Source organism: Lepus europaeus, chromosome 1 (genome assembly GCF_033115175.1).
Source record: "Lepus europaeus isolate LE1 chromosome 1, mLepTim1.pri, whole genome shotgun sequence".
NCBI lineage: Eukaryota > Metazoa > Chordata > Mammalia > Lagomorpha > Leporidae > Lepus > Lepus europaeus.
The window spans coordinates 146,077,164-146,098,298 of record NC_084827.1 but is presented as its reverse complement, the minus strand read 5'-3'; the positions used below and the strand labels follow the sequence as shown (position 1 = coordinate 146,098,298).

General features: G+C 41.5%; 1 protein-coding gene and 2 non-coding genes across 5 annotated transcripts in view; all 3 read right to left on the bottom strand.

The window, feature by feature from the left end:
* Window positions 1–481: 481 nt before the first annotated feature.
* Window positions 482–21,135, bottom strand: part of NOP58 (NOP58 ribonucleoprotein) — a 34,781-nt gene continuing 14,127 nt past the window's right edge. For all 3 annotated transcript variants that reach the window (XM_062190031.1, XM_062190032.1, XM_062190033.1), the window contains 12 exons: window positions 19,273–19,394; window positions 15,243–15,379; window positions 14,045–14,109; window positions 10,369–10,503; window positions 9,593–9,738; window positions 8,886–9,012; window positions 6,915–7,078; window positions 5,558–5,692; window positions 5,166–5,227; window positions 2,656–2,789; window positions 1,048–1,196; window positions 482–712 (listed from right to left, as the gene is read on the bottom strand). In XM_062190031.1, the coding sequence (XP_062046015.1) occupies window positions 662–712; window positions 1,048–1,196; window positions 2,656–2,789; window positions 5,166–5,227; window positions 5,558–5,692; window positions 6,915–7,078; window positions 8,886–9,012; window positions 9,593–9,738; window positions 10,369–10,503; window positions 14,045–14,109; window positions 15,243–15,379; window positions 19,273–19,394 (1,427 nt within the window). In that variant the 3' untranslated portion in view covers window positions 482–661. The remainder of the gene's footprint in view (window positions 713–1,047; window positions 1,197–2,655; window positions 2,790–5,165; window positions 5,228–5,557; window positions 5,693–6,914; window positions 7,079–8,885; window positions 9,013–9,592; window positions 9,739–10,368; window positions 10,504–14,044; window positions 14,110–15,242; window positions 15,380–19,272; window positions 19,395–21,135) is intronic.
* Window positions 8,657–8,740, bottom strand: LOC133768727 (small nucleolar RNA SNORD11). Its single transcript, XR_009867062.1, has one exon. It is a non-coding gene; the product is annotated as a small nucleolar RNA SNORD11 (small nucleolar RNA).
* LOC133768733 (small nucleolar RNA SNORD11B) lies at window positions 9,451–9,535 on the bottom strand. The gene has a single exon (XR_009867063.1). It is a non-coding gene; the product is annotated as a small nucleolar RNA SNORD11B (small nucleolar RNA).

Sequence of the window (21,135 nt, the reverse complement as noted above, 5' to 3'; positions counted from 1 at the left end):
GCTCCTGCCATCGGAACAGCGCGGTGCGCCGGCCGCAGCGCGCTACCGCGGCGGCCATTGGAGGGTGAACCAACGGCAAAGGAAGACCTTTCTCTCTGTCTCTCTCTCACTGTCCACTCTGCCTGTCAAAAATAAAAAATAAAAAAAAAAAAAGATACCAAAAAATTCTGCTCACCTAGTTTCAAAATTTGAATAAGAAGCAAATCTTTAAGTAAAAAGGCAGAAAAAAGAGGGAAGAGAAAAATGTTCAAGAAAAGCAAGAGAAACCCAATAGTAAGACTCTTAAATTGGTCTACCCAATCACTGCCTTCCAGAAGGCCAACTTTCAAATTAACCACTAACAACTCTCACTTTAGCTACAACGTTCAAAGCAATCATGAGGTGCCAAATAAAGGTCAGCCCAAAGATTCTCTACTTAAAATAGAGATCACAGAAATGCTTTAATACAAATAAAATATTTTTATTTGTTTATCAAAGACTCTAAGAAATGCTATACAAGGTTAACAGAGTTGATGTCAAGACACAAATTGGTTTGAAAAGCTATGGATGGATGATTCGTTTTGTTTTACTCAATCACCCCTTGGTTACTGCAGATGGTATCTCTGGTACACTCCCAACTGAAGCTGATGTGTCCCGGTCAGAGAATAACAGTTCCCTTCTATTAGTTGTCATTGTCTTTCTTTTTTTTCTTTTTCTTCTTTTTCTCTGGACTCTGAAAGTAAGCAACAAGAACACTGTCAAAAAGCTGCAATTCTTTGGGTATTAACCTTTTCTTATAAAATGCAGTCTTTTGTTCTTGAAAACAAATTGGGCAAAGGTTGAAATCTAAAAATATTCTCTTCCTCTCTCAAAGTAAACCATCTTTTGTAATAGGACTATAAATGTGAGAAATAGCTTTACATAATATAAACGCAGTATGTAAATAAATTAAACTTCTCCACCAACACAAACATTTTTAAAAATGCCTGATCATTTCTGATGAGAGCTGATTTGGACGGGGAGACCCTGGCCTGGCCTGCAGTAGTACGTCACTGAAAGCAGACATACAGGAACTGCGGTGCTGGTGCATGGCTCTTCCTCAGAAACGGGTTCTTCCTTAATGTGCTTCTTTTTATCCTTTTTCTTCTTCTTCTTCACAGGTGTTTCCTCTTCTACCACTAATACTTTGTCTTCCTCCTCCTCCTCCTCTTCTTCAACTGAAGGTGTAAGTATAAAGACATTAACAATCAACATCACCCATTACTCCTCCAAACCCTGTTTTTTTCTGCCATCTGGTCAACTATATAATGTATTATGTTCATTTTATAACCGGAAAGGTCTCTCAAGGCCTACCCTAATCCCTCTAGCTTTGTAAACCTCCATATCCTCATCTACAACATCTAAGCACATCTGTCTCATTAGATTGTTGGGATTTAAAGTCCCTGCTTTATGAAGTGCATTGATTGCAATGGGAGGCTAAGGATTAACAACGCAGGGAGGGGAATATAGGGGAATGGCAGTACATATGGACACGAGACAGACTGGTCAGGAAAACATCCAAGAGAGGCAAGGAAGTGAACGATGCACTTTATCCAGAGGAGAAATATTCCCGATAGGAAGCATACATGCTAACATCCCAAGGTTTTTGTGCTTTTATTTATTTATTTATTTATTTTTGGGGGGGGGGGGGAACAGCTAAGCAGGCCAGTGTGATTAGGGAAGAGTGAGCAAGAAACAAATTTAACAGAGATCAAAGGGGTACCGGGGTGCCTCCGTGGTTACTACACGCTTTCAAAACAGAACTGAGTGGATCTGCAGCCAAAATAGATTTGGGTCATGAAAAGAATGTGAAGGCTGATGGCAAAAGCAACTGGAATTGTCATTTCTGAGACCGAACACTGGGATGGCAGATTGGGGGTGGCAAGGACCCAGGCCTGTTTGAAAAGCTAATTGCATATATGACATAGATCTAGAATTTGGCATTTCAAACGCCACTAATGCTGTTAGCAGTCTCATTGCCTTTAGTGGGTAACCGGAAGCAGAGAAGTTCAATGATGTGTTCATATATTCTCTTCTTGGGGCAAGAGCACTTATTTGGTAACAGTCTACTTTTGACCCCTAAGTTACTCAGAAACCAAGTGAATCAATCAATCAATGCTTTAATGCTTCACTTTTGCTAGAGTAATGTGAAGATGCTAAATAAACAGAGGTATGACTCTTAATTTCAACAGCCAGCCTCATTCACTGGTGAGCACCTATCCAACATCATTACCACAAGGGCAGGCTACTGAGTATGTTTCTCTTTAGTCCATTCCCTGTGAGAGGAACAAAGAAAACCACTACACCAATTCTATACTCATTTTTAACGAAAACTGAGAAATTTATCAAGTTTTCAGTGAACCAATCAAGAAAGCACATACTCGTGTTTTTTCTACTCTCATTCTCAAAATATTGCTTATGGTAACGCTGAATTTTGGTACATGTAGTATAATACTATATTCAAGATGTTCACATTGCTCTGTGAAGTCTGACAAATTTAACAATATCCTAACGATTCCCAGAGAACATAACAGCTGATCAAAGCAGCTTTAGCTTTCAACATGAGTCAAATGGTATATATGTGGGAGTGATCACACAAGTAAAGAATTAAAGGGCATTACAAAAAACCAAACTAACCTTTAATTTTAATCTTGGCTTTTTTTGCTTTCTTTTCAGTAATTTCATCCGCATTATCTACTTGTTCTATTTTGCGCTTTTTAGAACAGGTTGGAAGTGTAGAATCACCAGAAGGATCATAAGTCTTCACCTCACTGAAAGAGTCAGAGTTTTAGAAAATCTCTACACATATCTGCAACTGAAATAATTCTCAAGAGATGTCGGTCAATCACTTTCACGAAGTGGTGAGCTATGTGAATTCTGATTTAGTAATCAATGTAGTTACTATGGCATGGCAAAACAAATGGAGAAATTTCTTTACAACTGACTAACCCAAACGAAAAACTGAACCAATACAACTTTGAAGAACATTAGGTATTTAAGTGGAAGGATTTAAAAAAAAAAAAAATCGAAACCAAGCTTACTACATTAAGGCTTCACCACAAGATCTTAAGAGGCATGGGGTATTTTTCCCCCCAAACCCAAGATTTCCTTTAGCTCTAACACAGGAGAAAGAAAATACTGAAATATTCAATGCCCAAAATGAGAACTGATTGTCGTAATTGGTGCTTTAAGTGCATGAATTTAAGCAGTAAGCATAAAGGTACAGGAACATAAAATTCCATTAAACAAGCTGCAGGATGGTAACTGGCACCTTGATTGTGTTGCCAAGTCAGAGTCCCTGTAGTTCTGAGTCTCAGAACTACTCGCTCTGCTTCCAAGTCAGCTTCCTGCTAATACTGCCCCAGGGAGCAGCAGGTGATGATGGCTCAAGTACACGGGTCTCTGCCAGCCACATGGGAGACCTGGATAGAGTTCCAGGCTTTTACCTGGCACAGCCCTGGCTGTTGCAGGCATTCTCTGCCTTTCAAACAAAATTGGAAAAGAAAAAAAAAGTGCTGCAGATTATTTTCTTATGTGGCCTTGTAGGTGACTTATGAATTGTTAATATAAATTTTATAGGTTAAAAACATTTATAATTAAGATCAAAGATCCATGTTTTTCAACTAATGACAGCAAATTATAAACCTTAAAAATTATAGAATATATGGCAGTTACAGAAAACTTGAAGGGGAAAAGCAGCAAATCTACAGAAGAAAATGCAAATGCCCATAACAATTATATTTAGTATCTTTTCAGAACGTAGGAAAACATCTCTTGGGTATATAGATGTTACTGTCCTCATATAATATCCTTTAACAACTGATGTGTTTTGTATATCGCTCCCTCCACCCACAAGACTTTACTGCTGCATTGCTTAAAGGATTTTCGGAGCCCTAAAGTAGAATTTATTGGGTTAACGACTAGCACATTTTTAAGGAGCTGGACACACATCATCAGTTTCCCAGAAGAGCTGCACCACACTCTCATCACAATCTCACCAGTACTGAACGCCATTTCAACTAATAACCGAAGGAACTCCACACACAAACCTTGTTAATCTGACAGGGAGGTTTAACTACTTCATCACACCTAGGAGCCATTTTACACCTGTCTTCAGTCTTTTAAAATTCATTGTGCATCAACTCTGAACATTATCTTTATGATAACGTCATGCTACGGGGGAACTTCAAACTAAAAATAATTACTACTGGGGGCTACGCTGTGGTACAGCAGATTAAGCTGCTGCTTGAGACACCAGCATCCTACATCAGAGTGCCAGTTCAAGTCACAGATGCTCCACTTCTGATCCAGATGCCTGCACCCAGCAAAGTAGAGGAAAATGGTTCAAATGCTTGGGCCCCTGCCATTTATGTGGGACACCAGGATGGAGCTCCTGGCTCTTGGCTTTGGCTTGGCCCAGACTTAGTGGTTGCTATCATCTGGGGAGTAAACCAGCAGATGGAAGATCCATTCCTGGCCGACACCGCGGCTCACTAGGCTAATCCTCCGCCTGTGGCGCCGGCACCCCAGGTTCTAGTCCTGGTTGGGGCACCGGTTCTGTCCCGGTTACTCCTCTTCCAGTCTAGCTCTCTGCTGTGGCCAGGGAAGGCAGGAGGATGGCCCAGGTGCTTGGGCCCTGCACCTGCATGGGAGACCAGGAGGAAGCACCTGGCTCCTGGCTTTGGATCGGCGCACAACGGCCATAGCAGCCATTTTGGGGTGAACCAATGGAAGGAAGACCTTTCTCTCGGTCTCTCTCTCACTGTCTAACTCTGCCTGTTTTAAAAAAAAAAAATCCATTCCTTCTTTCTCTCCCTCTCCCTGTCTGATTTTCAAATAAGTAACTCCTAAAGAAAATTTTAAGAAAGGGAAAATTATTAACAGAATCTAGAAATTAGTATGGATGTGTATGGAAAATTACATAGTAAGGAAAATTAGGGTGTATAAAATGGTGACTTAAGTGTTCTGACCACGGAGGATGACAATTTGTTATGACCTTCAGCTCAATTTAGCCATTCCAAAATGCATATTTATCAAAACAGGTACATAAATGCAAACAATTTTACTTGGTAATCAAAAAATTTAAAAATTGCTGTTAACAATGAACACTTAAAAACTATTCATTCACCCTCCCTAACTGTACTCACCTTTTGTGTTCATATTTTTCTGCTTTTGCTAATGCCTTCCCTGTTCCACTTATTTTTCTTATCTAAAAAGAAAATGGGAAATTACTCATGAAATTCTAAGTCATAATCTTTTATAATACATTGTCTAGAAAATCATTGGGCCAGCAAGCAGCAACAGCTGCCAATTTGCTTTTTGTTCCTTTGCACAGCATATCTTAACGCTGAACACTGTTTAATACATATTCCTTGGTAAGTAAGAGAAATTGTTATTAGCAGGCACACAGAAAATATACTATGCATACTATAATGCATAATCATGTATTATTTTTTAGCAGGTAAAGTACATAAAATGACGAATAGTTCATTAACTATTGACAGGTAACATTCTGCAAACATCAGGATGTGGTTCTTACCCCTCTATCTTCCAGAGATCTCAACCTGGCCTCTAGCTTGGCTCTATTTTCAACTCCCATCGCAGAACTGGAGTCCTCACCAAAAGCATCATAACGTATAGCCAAAACAGTTTTGGCTGCCAGCATTCGAGAAATCTAATAGAAAACAGTAAGTTTCAAGCAGTCAAAGTATATTATAAAAACAGATGTAAAAATCTCAATAATTTATTCATGGGAAAATAGCAGAAAATCGTCACATTTATTCTAGGATTTGTATGAGTCAAACGAGTCAGGTCACCTATCATGCGTCTACTTGCATCTTGCAAGCGATAGCTAACTCGTTAATCTCCATTGTCAATGGTTCAGTGAATGAGCTCTTCCAGCAGTTCCTATCTGAAAGCAGCTCAAACTGTTATTCCAGTGTTTTCCTTTAGTTTCTACTCCAGACACCAGTGATACTCCTTAAGGCCATTCAAAAACAAGTACAGAAGTCGGTGCTGTGGTATAGTGGGTAGGGCTGCTGCCTCCGGTGCTGACATCCTGTATGTGCGCTGGGTCGAGACCCGGCTGCTCCACTTCTGATCCAGCTCTCTTTCTACCTCTCCTTCTCTGTGTAGCTCTTTCAAATAAAGAAATAAATCTTAAAAAAGAAAAAAAAAGTATCCTTTCCCCCACAACAGTCTTCAAATAGTTCTCTGAAGAACTTCTTCTTAAGTTTATTAATTCTCACTTTATTTGAAAGGAAAGACACAGATACACAGATAGAACCAAGCACCTGGAACCATCAACCACTGGTTTCTCAGACGCATCAGCAGGGAGCTGGATCAGAAGTGAAGCAGCCAGGATGGAAATAGCGCTCTGATAGAGAATGCTGGCATTGCCAGCTCATAGTTAATTTTATTTTACTGAACTCTTTATTTTATAAAACTTTAGCTTGATTTAACAGAATTGCTCATCTTACAGAAAGATTAAAGGACTTGTCCAAGCCTCAGTTTCATCATCTGTAAAGTACAGACACGCATGTGGGTTATAACAACATGTGGGTTATTAAAAGATTCAGTGAATGTCTAGCAAAGTGTCTCACCCAATGTATGTATAAATATTTTTCACAGTTCATAAATGCAGTCAGATTGGTTTTCTTGCCACACAGAATACTTTTGGTTGGACACTCACAAGGAGGATCCTAAAATGATTTGAATAGGACAGACAACAATTTCTACTAATCTTTTATGTCAGCGCACAAAAAAATAGTGTTTACTAAAGAACACATCATTCCCTATTTACTAAAAGACAACAAAAAGTTCACATGCAGTAAAGACAGGGAAAAAGCGTATTGTTTGGGAAAAAGAAGTCCAACTTTAAAAAACCTGTAACTCACCTTCCCTTTGTGTTTAGGACTTGTCTGACCCACAAGAGAGGCATGATAAATGAGACCGTACTTCGGGGTATCCCGTCTTGACTTGAGGGCTCTGAAGAGTGCCTTTTCTGCTCCAAGAATCTGAACTGTAGAAGCTGCATGCTTGGCTAAATTCAAAAGAGAACCTACAACAGAAAAAAGTAGGTAGGTGGAAAGGATGTACTTCCAAGCATTCAAAAGTTCCACATGATAAGCACTGGCTTTCAGCTCTATTTACACAGCTATCGTAATAATAATTAAAAAATACAAACAATTCAGGATTCTGTAATACAGAATTCACTGAAAGTTCTTTCATTTGTGACTCTCATTAACATAAGCTAAGGCTTTTTGTGATACATGCCTGTGATAATATTATTTATTTTCCTAAAGAGTGGTATTACTATTCTACATTCCATGAGCACCCCAACCCAAGGGTGATATAAATATAGAAACACACATACGTATTTATCCACACACAAACCAATCTGATTTTCTGAGATTTGGGGCTTTAAATAAATATTCTGTTATTTCAGATATGAATAAATATGAATACAACTAACCACAGACTTATTAGATACTTCAGCAGTACCTGATCAATCACCCATACTTTACTTACGCTTACTTCAGATACAGATTCAGAAGAACTGTGTCTACAACTATACTCATCAGCAAGAGATTGCTTTGTTGGGTTTGTTGCACGGAATATATTCTGTCAGAAAACACATTCAAGGTCTGGCGTTGTGGTGCAGCGGGAATCCGCGGTCTGAGACACCAGGAGCCCATATGAGCACCAGTTTGAGTCCCAGCTGCTCCACTTCTGATCCAGCTCCCTGTTAATGCTCCTGGGAAAGCATAAGAAGATGGCCCAAGTGCTTGGGCCCCATGCACTCATATGGGAGACTTGCCAGAAGCTCCTTCCTGGCTTTGGCCTACCCCAGCTATGGCCAATTTGACCATTTCAGGAGTGAACCAGTTGATGGAAGCTCGCTCTCTCTGTAATTCTGCCTTTCAATTAAATAAATAAATAAATAAATAAATCTTTTTTTAAAAAAGGAAAACACATTCAACATTAAGGCTACAAATTCAAGCACTAGACAAGATTAAAGTGCAAACACACTTCTGTTAAAACTCTGCATCTCACACTGCTAAAACTTAGCTACAGCTATGAAATGTGGCTAAAGATAAAGAAACCAAATCAAATTATTTTTCTGTTTTAAAAGAGTTACTTAATTATTTGAAAGGCAGAGTTAGAGAGAGAGATCTTCCATCCACTGGTACATTCCCCAAAAGGCTGCAACGGCTTGGGCTGTGCCAGGCTCAAGCCAGGAGCTACTTCCAGGTCTCCCACATGGGTGGTAGGGACCCAAGTACTTGAACCATCTTTTGCTGCTTTCCCAGTTCCCAGGCAGAGACCTGGATGGGAAGTGGAGCAGTCAGGACAGGAACCAGTGCCAATAGGGGATGACAGCATCTATGTCACAATGCCAGAACCCCAAAGCAAATGATGCTAACCTTATATCCTAGGATAGATCAATGGAATATTTTCTGATAAAATGATACAGCTAAAGCAGTTACTCTAGTTTTAAACACTTCCATCTAGATGATACTTAATAGGGTATAACAACAGCATTAGTGATAGAAAAGAAAATTTAACTCATTATATCCTACTGCATTCATTTGATTATTCCAATTAACTATACCAAACTTCTGACAATGGACCACAAGTGTCTCAGAAGAGGTAGTGACTAAAGATGCCTTCATTATCCAAAAGGAAATCAGGCAAAAAAATAAATGTCATCATTGAACACTTGGCCCCTTAGCCCAAACCCATATGTCACTTATCTGCTTTTATCACATAAAATGTTTAATAACTACTTCCAAGACATAAAATAAAACCCTGGAGAGAAAACAAATTCAAACATTTAGGTTTATAAGTAACATGAAAACTGTCACCTGCATGAGCAATAAGCCGTGCTCCAACTAATTCCCCGACCATGACTGTAACGTTAGGTGCAATGGCCATCATGCGATTCTGTAGATATTCATAGAGCTGGGTTCTATATTCAGAGATTTCAATCACCTAATATATGGAATAAATAAGTCACAAATACCTTTTAGGAAGAAACAGTGTCAAATTCACATGTTGTCAATACTGGAGTCCTGATTTATCAAAGACTAGACATTCAAATTTACTACTGATGTCAGTATTCCACAAAATGGTTGTTTTGTGGATTTTATTAGCTAATGTATGTAAATCACTTAGGATACTGCTTGCAAATGTTTTTCATCAATGTTATTCTTAGGTTTCAAAATTCCAAGGGTTAGACACTGTGTTATCCTGTGATTTTTGCATAGCTATCTTCAAATTCAGTACAAAGAATAACCACAGGCTATAAACATAAATGCAGTCACACTTCCCTGAATGTTAATAGATTCTTGGTTAATTATTAGATGATGCTAAGAATACAAATTACATCATTTTAGTATTTATCTCCCTGTTTATGTGTACTTGAAATCAAGATGGCATCAGATGAGGTAGTGACTGAACACCCTCATGTTATGTTATCAGGTGAACCCAAGTGTAAGCGTCATCATCGCCATCAGAAAATCAGTATTCTCCAGCTGGCACCACACCTAGACTTTCCACAGGGATAACACACCTGGGTGCAAAGATGCAGAATGTTGCAAATATCTTCTTCTGAAACTTCTGTTCCCATAGATATTTCTGCAGCTGCTTTCACTTCTGCTTCAACTTCTTCTGGCAGTAGTTCGGAGAGTGTGGCAGAGGCATAGTTCTTCCTGTCGCCTGTGGAGTGTTGGCAGAGGATGAGGGAGAATCACTCTTCAACAAATTATATAAAATCCACCAAAACAGTTAAAAAAAAAAAAAAAAGGGTAGCGATAAGCCAATGAAAATGATGCCTAAACAAAACAAAAAGTGCACAAGTTTGACCTAGTAGTTTTCTTATATAAATAAAGGCTTTCCTTTAGAGATAAAATTTTCACCCACATCTCCCTCCAAAAAATAATCAGAGTAAGAATTAGACATAATAGCCAATGAAAATTTCAGAAAAGAGAGCAAATATTGAGCAAAGGACTAACAATACTATTAAATAATCAGTAAACTGTACTGAAATGGGCTGGAAACTTAAAGATTCACCCAAGTCCACGGCTGCCCCTATTAATGGTGAAATTTCCCAGATGACATTGAAAAAACCAAATTAGAGAACCACATTCTCTGTTGCACAGGCTACCAAAATCCAAGTTAGAATTCATTCTGAAGTCTAACAGTTATTAAATGGCTGTATCTCATGAACACAAAGAAACTGTTAAAAAAGTTGTTTACTTTATGAAAAATTTTATTGTAATTCATTTTTCGGGATGCAACCAAATTTAGTTATTTTCAATACCTTAAAAAGATAAGCAAATTACTTACCAACTTTCTGTAGACACTTGCAGTATGTCAAGTTATCTGAAATAATTTTTCCTAGTTCAGGGAAGTGCCAGCCATACCACTCTCTACATCGCATAATGTAGTTGTTCAGTTCTTTATCCAAGTCATCTAACAAGGCTGCAGGTTAAAGTGAGAAGAGGAGCTTAAGAGGGATTTACTGTAGTAAAATGTAACCATAAAATTTACCTCTTAACACCATTTTCAAGCGCACAATAACAATGGCATCAATTACATACACAATGTTGGCAACCATTAGCACTGCTCATTTCCAGAATATTTTCATCATCATAAACTGAAAACTTGACAGCTACTAGAAAATAATTCCTGGGGTTGGCATCGTGCTACAGCAGGTTAAGCTACCACCTACAATGTTGGCATCCCATAAAGGCGTTGGTTTGAGTCCTAGGTTCTCAACTTCTGATCCAGCTCCCAGCTAATGAGTTTGGGAAAGCAGCAGAAGATGGCTCAAGTGCTTGGGCCCCTAAACCCACACGAAAGACCATGATGGAGTTTCTAGGCTCCTGGTGGCAGCCTGGCCCAAACCCACTGCAGTGGCCATTTGGGAGATCTCTCTCTCTCTGTAATTGCCTTTCAAATAAATAAATAATCTGGGCTGGAGTTGTGGCATAGCTGGCTGGCGCAGCTGCCTCTTGCAGTGCTGGCACCCTTTATGGGCATCAGTTTGAGTCCTGGCTGCTCCACCTCCAATCCAGCTCTCTGCTATAGCCTGGTAAAGCAGCAGAAAATGGCCCAAGTCCTTGGGCTCCTGCAGGAGTGTGGGAGACCCAGATGATGCTCCGGGCTCCTGTCATTATGGTCATCTGGGGAGTAAACCAGTGGATGGAAGACCTCTCTCTCTTTATGCCTCTGCCTCTCTGTAATTTTGCCTTTCAAATAAATAAATATATCTTTTAAAAATAGTCTTTAAAAAGAAAAAATTATAAAATAATTCCCTATTTCCACTGCCTCCAATTCAGAGACTGGCTGTCTCCTCTATGAATCTGTTCACTTCAGGTACTTTATAAACATGGAATCGTGGGGCCAACATTGTGGCACCATGGGTAAAGCCACTATTTGCAGTGCCAGTATCCCCAATGGGTACAGGTTCGAATTCTGGCTGCCCTACTTACAGTCTAGCTCCCTGCTAAAGTGCTTGGAGAAGCAGCAGAAGATGGCATGAGTATTTGAGGCCCTCCAAGCCTTAGCCTGGCCCAGCCCTGGCCATGGCAGACATTTGGGGAATGAACTAGCGTACTGAAGACTTCTGTTCCTACCTTTCAAATAAGTAAATAAATCTTAAAAAACCAAGGAATCATGCAATATAAGCCCTTTTTGAGGGCTTATTTCACTTAGGATGCTTTCAAGGTTTTGTCCCTTTTGTCTAAAAAGATTAATTTATTATTTATTTGAAAGGCAGAGTTACACAGGGGTAGAGGCAAAGAGAGAGAGGTGTCCTCCATCTCCCTGTTCACTCCCCCAAATGACTGCATCAGCTGGAGCTGGGTTGATTTGAAGCGAGGAGACAGAGCTTCTTCCGGGTTTCCCATGCAGGTACATGAGCCCAAGGACTTGAGCCATCTTCTACTGCTTTCCTAGGCCATAGCAGAGAGCTAGATCAAAAGTGGAGCAGCTGGGACTCAAACCAATGGCCACATGGGATGCCCGTGCTATAGGCCAGGGCTTTAACCTGCTAGGCCATACGCCAGCCCCGGTTTTGTCCCATTATAACATGGACTAGAACTTCATTCCATTCTATATAGAGAGAGTATACATATATGACATGTTTTGTTTATCCATTCATCTGTTAATGCATATTTGGTTTTGTCCCATCTTTTGGCTATTATAAATAACACTGCTATAAATATGGGTAGTACAGGGATTCTGAATCACTGATTTAAATTCTTTTGGGGGTGGGCACTGTGGCACAGCAGTTAAGCCACCACTTGGGATGCCTGTATCCCACACTGATGAGAGTCCTGGTTCCTTTGCTTCTGGTCCAGCTTTCTGCTAACACATACCCTGGAAGGCAGCAAGTGATGGCTACAGTACTTGGGTTCCTGTCTGCCAAATGGATACGGAAGACCAAGATGGAGTCCTGGGCTCAGTCTTCAGCCTGGCCTAGTCCAGGCCGCTGCAGATACTTGGGGAGTAAAGCAGCAGTTTGAAGATCTCTCTCCCTTTCTGTATCTCTGCCTTTCTAATAAATAATATTTAAAGAGAAAGAAACTCTTTTGGGTACATATTTAGATGGAAGAGAAATGCTGGCCAACAATTTTTAAAATTGCGGAAGCTGGGCTAGCGCCGTGGCTTAACAGGCTAATCCTCTGCCTTGCGGCGCCAGCACACCAGGTTCCAGTCCCGGTTGGGGCACCGGATTCTATCCCAGTTGCCCCTCTTCCAGGCCAGCTCTCTGCTATGGCCCGGGAAGGCAGTGGAGGATGGCCCAAGTGCTTGGGCCCTGCACCCGCATGGGAGACCAGGAGAAGCACCTGGCTCCTGCCTTCGGATCAGCACAATGTGCCGGCTGCAGCGGCCATTGAAGGGTGAACCAACGGCAAAAAGGAAGACCTTTCTCTCTGTCTCTCTCTCTCACTATCCACTCTGCATGTCAAAAAAAAAAAAAAAAAAAAAAGGGGGAGGGGGGAGCTAAAACTTTAATGTTCTTAAAAATCACTTGGCATAAACTACTACAGAGCCAACTGGCAACAGAAATATACAATCAATCAGATCTCATTAGAGCTTCAATTTTTTTTTTTTAAGGAGAAAAAAGTGGTCTACATGTTAATAATGCAGTTTATATTATCTCTATCATGTTACTGCTAATTTACCCTTTTTCTATTCTGTTTTTCCTATTTTTTCTTTTTTTTTGTGACAGGCAGAATTAGATATTGAGAGACAGAGAGAAAGGTCTTCCTTCACCCCCTAAATGGCCGCTTCAGCCGGCGTGCTGCACCGATCCAAAGCCAGAAGCCAGGTGCTTCCTCCTGGTCTCCCATGGGGGTGCAGGGCCCAAGCACTTGGGCCATCCTCCACTGCCTTCCCGCGCCACAGCAGAGAGCTGAACTGGAAGAGGAGCAACCATGACAGAACCGGTGCCCCAACTGGGACAAGAACCTGGTGTGCTGGCGCTGCAGGCAGAGGATTACCCAAGTAAGCTGCGACACCGGCCTGTTTTTTCCTATTTTTTAAAATCAATTTATTTGAAAGGCAGAGTTATACAGAGAGAGGAGAGGCAGAGAGAGAGAGAGAGAGAGAGAGGTTCTCCATCTTCTGGTTCCTTCTGATTGGCCACCAATAGCCAGAGCTGTGCCGATCTGAAGCGAGGAGCCAGGGGCTTAATCTGTCTCCCACTCAGGTCTAAGGGCCCAAGGACATCTTCTACTGCTTTCCCAGGCTACAGCTGAGAGCTGGATAGGAAGTGGAGCAGCCGGGAGTCTAACCTGCGCCCATATGGGATGCTGGCACTGCAGGTGGCAACTTCACCCACTACATCTCACAGCGTCAGCCCCTCTGTTTCCAATTTACCTCCTTTACATATTAAACATTCTAGCTGACCTCCTTATTCTTTCTTAGCAAAATCTTAAAAGCTACAACTTTAATAGTAGGAAAACATCATGAATGGACAAGCTGATTAGATTTTGTCATGTGCTATACTTACAAATAGCCTGAACAATCATTGTGTCCACTTTATCAGCACTAAATTTCAATCTATATCGAGATAGGCTGAAAAGAGAAAACAAGTTAGTAAGATAGCATCTAGGAAAAGCATTTTAAATTAACATTAAAAAAAAAATGTTGTATTTTTTAAAACACAGATCCCTCTCTTCAAAGCTATGCTGTGGATGGGCATTTGTCACAGTGTTGGGGATGCCCACATCCCATATCCAAGTGCCCAGGTTTGAGTCCTAGCTCTGTTATTTAGCATTTAGGGGAATGAAATATGTGTCTCTGCCTTTCAAATAAAAAATTTTAAAAAGCTATGCTGGGTTAATTTTTCTAAATAGGAAGATCCATTATAAATAGGAAGAAGTGCCGGCGCCACGGCTCACTTGGCTAATCCTTTGCCTGCAGCGCCAGCACACTGGGTTCTAGTCCCAGTTGGGGCGCCGGATTCTGTCACGGTCGCTCCTCTTCCAGTCCAGCTCTCTGCTGTGGCCTGGGAGTGCAGTGGAGGATGGTCCAAGTCCTTGGGCCTTGCACCCCCATGGTAGACCATAAGGAAGCACCTGGCTCCTAGCTTCGGATCGGCGCAGCATGCTGGCCGTAGCAGCCATTTGTGGGGGTGAACCAACGGAAGGAAGACCTTTCTCTGTCTTTCTCTCTCTCTCTCACTCACTGTCTAACTCTGCCTGCCAAATAAATAAATAGGAAGAAGTATTATGCCAAGATCAGAAAGTATACATCCTGGGGCCGGCACTGTGGCATAGCGGGAAAAGCCACTGCTTGCAGTGTCGGCATCCCATATGGACGCTGGTTCAAGTCCCGACTGTTCCACTTCCAATCCAGCTCTCTGCTATGGCCTGGGAAAGCAGTAGATGATGGTCCAAGTCCTTGGACCCCATACCTCTTGGGAGACCAGGAAGAAGCTCCTGGCTCCTGGCTTCAGATCGGCCCAGCTCTGGCCACTGAGGTCATCTGGGGAGTGAACCAGCGAATGGAAGACCTCTCTCTGTCTCTGCCTCTCAAATAAGTAAATAAATCTTTTTTAAAAAATGAAAGTATACATCCTACCACAACTTGGCATGTATACATCATCTTACTCATAAGACTTAATTAGTCCTTGTACCATTTTTAGTCCAATGCTATTACATTTATTGGACCAAAACAAACTGACTGTATTTTCTAGTGATTCTCACCTGTGGGCCAATCCAAGACACATAGCTGCCATTTCACGTGGCTCTACCCCAGGGATTAATCCATCCATCTGTGAGCGGATTCCTCTCATAAGCTCATTAACAACAGGGCTGTGAATACAGCTGAGATTCAACTTTTCCTAAAGGAACAAGAACAAATGTATTTAAGAAAGCTTTACTGAATCTATTTCTCAAATATTAAACATGAATTTCTCAGTTTGACAAGTGTAGCCTCTAATGGGTTTGTGTAAAAACCCTTCTACACATTTATGGTAGAAGTCAATTATGATATAAGCTTCCTGAAAGACAGCTTGATTGTATGAACCAAAAGCTATAAAAGATAAAAGCAACTTGATTTAATAGTTTCGTCCCTGTCTGTTGGTTTGAGGGCATCTTTTACTACTTCCCATTAAGTACAGCATTTCAATAAAAAACACAAGAGGGCAGGTTGTTGTGGCGCAATGGTCCAAGCTTCCACCTGGGATGCCCACATCTCATATTGGTGTGTTGGTTCTAGCTCAGCTCTTTCACTTCCAATCTAACTTCCTAATAACGCATCCTGGCTGGCAGCAGAAAATGGCTTACGTTCTGAAACCCTATGAACCAAATGGAAGACTTGCATGAAGTTCCAGATTCCTGACTTCCGGTTGGCTCAGCCCTGGCTGTGTAGGCATCTGGAGAGTGAACCAGTAGGTGGAAGAGGAATCTCTTTCCCTCCATCTTTCAAGGAGATGCAAATAAATATTTAATAAAATACATACTTTAAATATTATATATTTAAAAGGAAATACTATTCAGAGGGTACTAAATGAGAAAGTTCTGAATCTTAGCCTCTTTCTCTACAGACAAATATAGAATCTCTTAAATATTTCCAGATACACGTATGGTAATATATACATAAACCTGTAAGTCTTGGTTTTTAAAAAAGATTTATTTATTTGAAAGGCAGAGTTACAGAGAGAGGGAGAGACAGGGAATTTTCCCTTCTGCTGATTCATTCCCCAAATGACCACCAACAGCCAGGGCTGAGCCAGGTGGAAGCCAGGAGTTTGGAATTCTGTCCAGGTCTCCCAATGCGGTCCAGAAGCCCAAGTATCCCATACAGGCACCGGTTCTAGTCCCGGCTACTCCTCTTCCAATCCAGCTCTCTGCTGTGGCCTGGGAAAGCAGAAGATGGCCCAAGTCCTTGGGCCCCTGCACCTGCGTGGGAGACCTGCAGGAAACTCCTGGTTCCTGCCTTCGGAGTGGCTCATCTCTGGCCATTGCAGCCAGTTCGGGAGTGAACCAGTGAATGGAAGACCTTTCTCTGTCTCTCCCTCGCTATCTGTAACTCTTCCTCTTAAATAAGTAAATAAAATCTTAAAAAAAAAAAAATGCCTTATGCTGTGTATCATTTGTGTAACAAATTTTTCTGAAATATTTATTCTTATTTTTTATTATTCTTTATTTTATTCTTCAGCATAGTGCAGTATATAGTCTTTTATACATATGATTGCATACATACAGTGAAATAGACCTGTATACGGGCTGGTGTTGTGCAGTGGGTTACACTGCTGCCCATGACACCAGCATCTCATATGGGCATCACTTTGTGTCCTAGTTGCTCCACTTTTTTTTTTTTTTTTTTAAGATTTATTTTATTTATTTGAAAGAGTTACAGAGAGAGGAGAGACAGGGAATTTTCCCTTCTGCTGATTCATTCCCCAAATGACCACCAACAGCCAGGGCTGCACCAGGACTAGAACTGGCGCCCATATGAGAGCCAGAGAATTAAATTAATAGTCACAGCACCAGCCCCCAGCATAAGGTTTTAAAAGAGAAACTCAAACGAAAAAACTTTAAAAAACACCCATAATTCGACCAATTGGCAAAATGACTTTGTGTCTGATTTATACTACGTGTGCACACAACCACTCAAGCAGATTACCACACTACATTCTTACAGACTTTTTCTTTTGAGCATAATAAATATAGATATGTGCAGGACTCAATATGGAATTAATGTTTTATGGCCTTAGGATACTGAAAGTCTGCCTTCTTCCTAAATGCTAAAATGTATGGGTTTTAACAGAAACGCATGGCATTTCTCATGGCACTCATGGACACTTTAAAGCATGTAGAGACTTATCACAGAAAATCTTATTGTTTGACAGTATTAGAAGTAATGAACTTCTTGGGGCCAGCGCTGTGATGCAATGGATTAAGCCTTTGCCTATGAAGCCAGCACCCAATATGAGCGCTGGTCAAGTCTCAACTCCACTTTCAAATCAGCTTTCTGCTAACGTACTGGGAAAGCAGCGGAAGATGGCTAAATACTTTGGCCCCTACCACCTACATGGAAGACCCTGATGAAGCTCCTGTTTGGCCTGGCCCATTATAGCAACATTTAGGGAGTGAACCAGCAGATGGAAAACTGGCCTCACTCTCTGTAACTGTCTCTCAGATAAGTAAAATAAATGAACTACTTAACAATTCTCACTTACCAAAACCCTCTTTAGCACACTGCTGCCATTTCACATGGTTTTTTCTACCTGAAGAGATCTATAATATAATCCTAACTTCATTAATCAGAGGTATATTTATATGCTTAGGATCATAATTATTAACCTACCAGTATGTACTCCAACCACTGCAGCTCAACCAATCACAAGTGGCTCTGGAACTGTTTTTTTTTTTTCCTATTTGACAGGCTACTTTTCCTGTCTTTTCACTCTCACTTTATTTATTATCTCAAGCAATTATACCTTCTAATAATGTCTTCTGGTATTTACGTTAAACAGCCACAGAGTTGGCACTGTGGCACAGCAGGTTAAGGTGCCACTTACATCACCACTATCCCACTAATGAGTGCAGGTTCAAGTCCCGGTAAGCTACTTCCAATCTAGCTCCCTGTTAACGTGCCTACGACAGCAACAGATGATGGCCGAAGTACTTAGGCCCCTGCTACCATGTGGAAGACTAGGATGGTGCTTCAGGTTCCTGGCTTTGACTTGGCTTAGCTCCAACAGTTGTGGCCATATGGAATGCAGAGCGAGCTAGCAGAGATCTCTGTCACTCTGGCTGTCAAATAAATAAATCTTAAAACAAAAAAATTAAACGTCAAGGGTGGGCAGTTACAATAGTTTAAGATGTTGCTTAAAAGATGCCCACATCAAGTTCCTGGTTTCAGTACTGCTTCCAATCCAGCTTCCTAATGCAAACCCTAGGAGGCAGTATTGAGAGTACTTGGGTCCCTGCTACCCATACGGGAAATGCAGATGGAGTTCCTGGCTCTTGGCTTTGGGTTGGCCCATCCCTGACTGTTGCAGCCATTTACAGAGCAAATTTAGAGTGGCTTTCAAAATAAATAAGTAAATAAAAATCTCAGCAATGTTTTTTAAAGTCACAATTCAATTTTTGTTGGAAGAAAAAAATGTGTCTAAACAAAAACATGGCATGATATAAATATGGTGTTAACAGATAATATGAGCAGCAGAGTTAAAGCTAGTTTTTTTTTTTTTTTTTTTGACAGGCAGAGTGGACAGTGAGAGAGAGAGACAAAGAGAAAGGTCCTCCTTTTGCCGTTGGTTCACCCTCCAATGGCCGCCGCGGTAGCGCACTGCGGCCGGCGCACCACACTGTTCCGATGGCAGGAGCCAGGTGCTTATCCTGGTCTCCCATGGGGTGCAGGGCCCAAGCACTTGGGCCATCCTCCACTGCACTCCCTGGCCACGGCAGAGAGCTGGCCTGGAAGAGGGGCATCCGGGACAGGATCGGTGTCCTGACTGGGACTAGAACCCGGTGTGCCGGCGCCGCAAGGCGGAGGATTAGCCTGTTGAGCCACGGCGCCGGCCGAAGCTAGTTTTTAATATCATCTTTGTTTTCCCCTATTTTCTAAAATGAATAGGCATGTGTACTAACATGCTTGGTTCTGCTAACCCTCACAGAAATCAACTATTATGTAGCCTTAAGGTAAAAAGGACCAAGGATAAGGGTTTATGACAGGGAGTCAGTCATACACGAGATCTGACCAGCAGAAGAACCAGGACTTTACCTTTATGACCCCTCCTAGTTTAGCATCAGCTACAGCCAGAGGTTCGTGAGCTTCTTTTACTATTTTCTTCAGAACTTTCTTCAGCTGCTTATTGATTTTGCCCTCCATCAGAGCTGTGAATGCTTTTCAGGAAAAAGAAATACAAAGGAGTTAATTCATTTTTTAACTGTGAGGGCTTACCTTAAAAAAAAAATTTTTTTTTTAAATGAAGCAAAACAAACACTCCCTTTCAAAAAGCCTGAATTTACCGTAACTTTAGACTTATAATTTACTTTCAAACTGTAAGGGCAAAGTTATACATTGCACAATCTCATCTGATCTGATCTTCCCTTGTTTTCCCACCAGAGCCGGGAGGGAAACCAGGTTCAGAGTTCCTTCCCCTAGGTTAAACAAAACCTCTTATGAACTCAAAGAATCCTGAAATCTTAAGACACCATCTGTTTTGGGAAGACAAATAGATTTGCTCTCCTGTGTCTCTTCAGATAAGACAGGCTTGATATTCCTACTGAATGGCAATGCTCCCATTTCTGTGAAATCCTAAATCTCCTAATTTCTAACTCTCATTCTTCCTTAGACCAACTCTTCCATTTTCTAGACTCACATCTGGGGTTAACATTTGGTTGGCTTCTGGCTGAGGTTACAGCATGCCTGGCAGGAACAAAAGTCAGTTTCTAAGGTCAGATAATTTGTGCTTTGTAAGCCAGATACTTGCTTTTCTCTCCAGATCCCGTCTTCAGTCATTAGAATTAAGTCCATTCCATCTGTTATCTGGGCAGATGAAATCTGAGGACAAAAGCATCTGGCGGGGCCAGTGCTATGGCGTAGTGGGTAAAGCCGCTGCCTGTAGTGCCAGCATCCCATGTGGGCACCGGTTCAAGTCCCAGCTGCTCCACTTCCGATCCAGCTCTCTGCATGGCCTGGGAAAGCAGAAGATGGCCCAAGTTCTCAAGCCCCTGCGCCCACATGGGAGATCTGGAGGAAGCTCCTGGCTCCTGGCTTTGGATCAGTGCAGCTCCGGCCGTTGCGGCCAATTGGGGAGTGAACCAGTGGATAGAAGACCTCTCTCTCTCTCCCTCTGTCTCTCTGTGTAACTCTTACTTTCAAATAAATAAATAAATCTTAAAAAAGAAAGGAAGAAGGGAGGGTGAGAGGGAGGGGAAAGAGAAGTCTTCCACCTGCTGATTCACTCCCCAAAAACCTTCAACAGTCAGGACTGTGCCAGGCCAACACTAGGAGCTCTGAACTCAAGGTATGCTACCTACATGGATAGCAAGGACCCAAGTACTTGAGTCATGCCTGCCTCCTAGGGTGCACATTAGCAAGAAACTAGATTATAAGTAGAGCCAGGATTCAAACCAGGCACTCAGATATGGGATGTGGGTGTTCTAGACAGCACCTTAACCACTGCACCAAACACTTGTCCAAATAAAGTTTTAAAATTCAACTTCTTGCTCCTAGTTCTTAATCTTCAGTATTATCTTTGTAACCTGGTGTACCTTGAATTTTATCCTAGTTCTCTCTCTTATTCAAAATGTATTTCTTTTTTTGTTTGTTTTTGTTTTGACAGGCAGAGTGGATAGTGAGAGATAGAGATAGAGACAAAGGTCTTCCTTTGCCGTTTGTTCACCCTCCAATGGCCGCTGCGGCTGGCGCACAGTGCTGATCTGAAGCCAGAAGCCAGGTGCTTCTCCTGGTCTCCCATGCGGGTGCAGGGCCCAAGCACCTGGGCCACAGCAGAGAGCTAGACTGGAAGAGGAGCAACTGGGACAGAATCCGGTGTGCAGGTGCTGCAAGGCGGAGGATTAGCCTATTGAGCCGCAGCGCCCGCCCAAAATGTATTTCTAAAAGTAAAATTTCTACTCT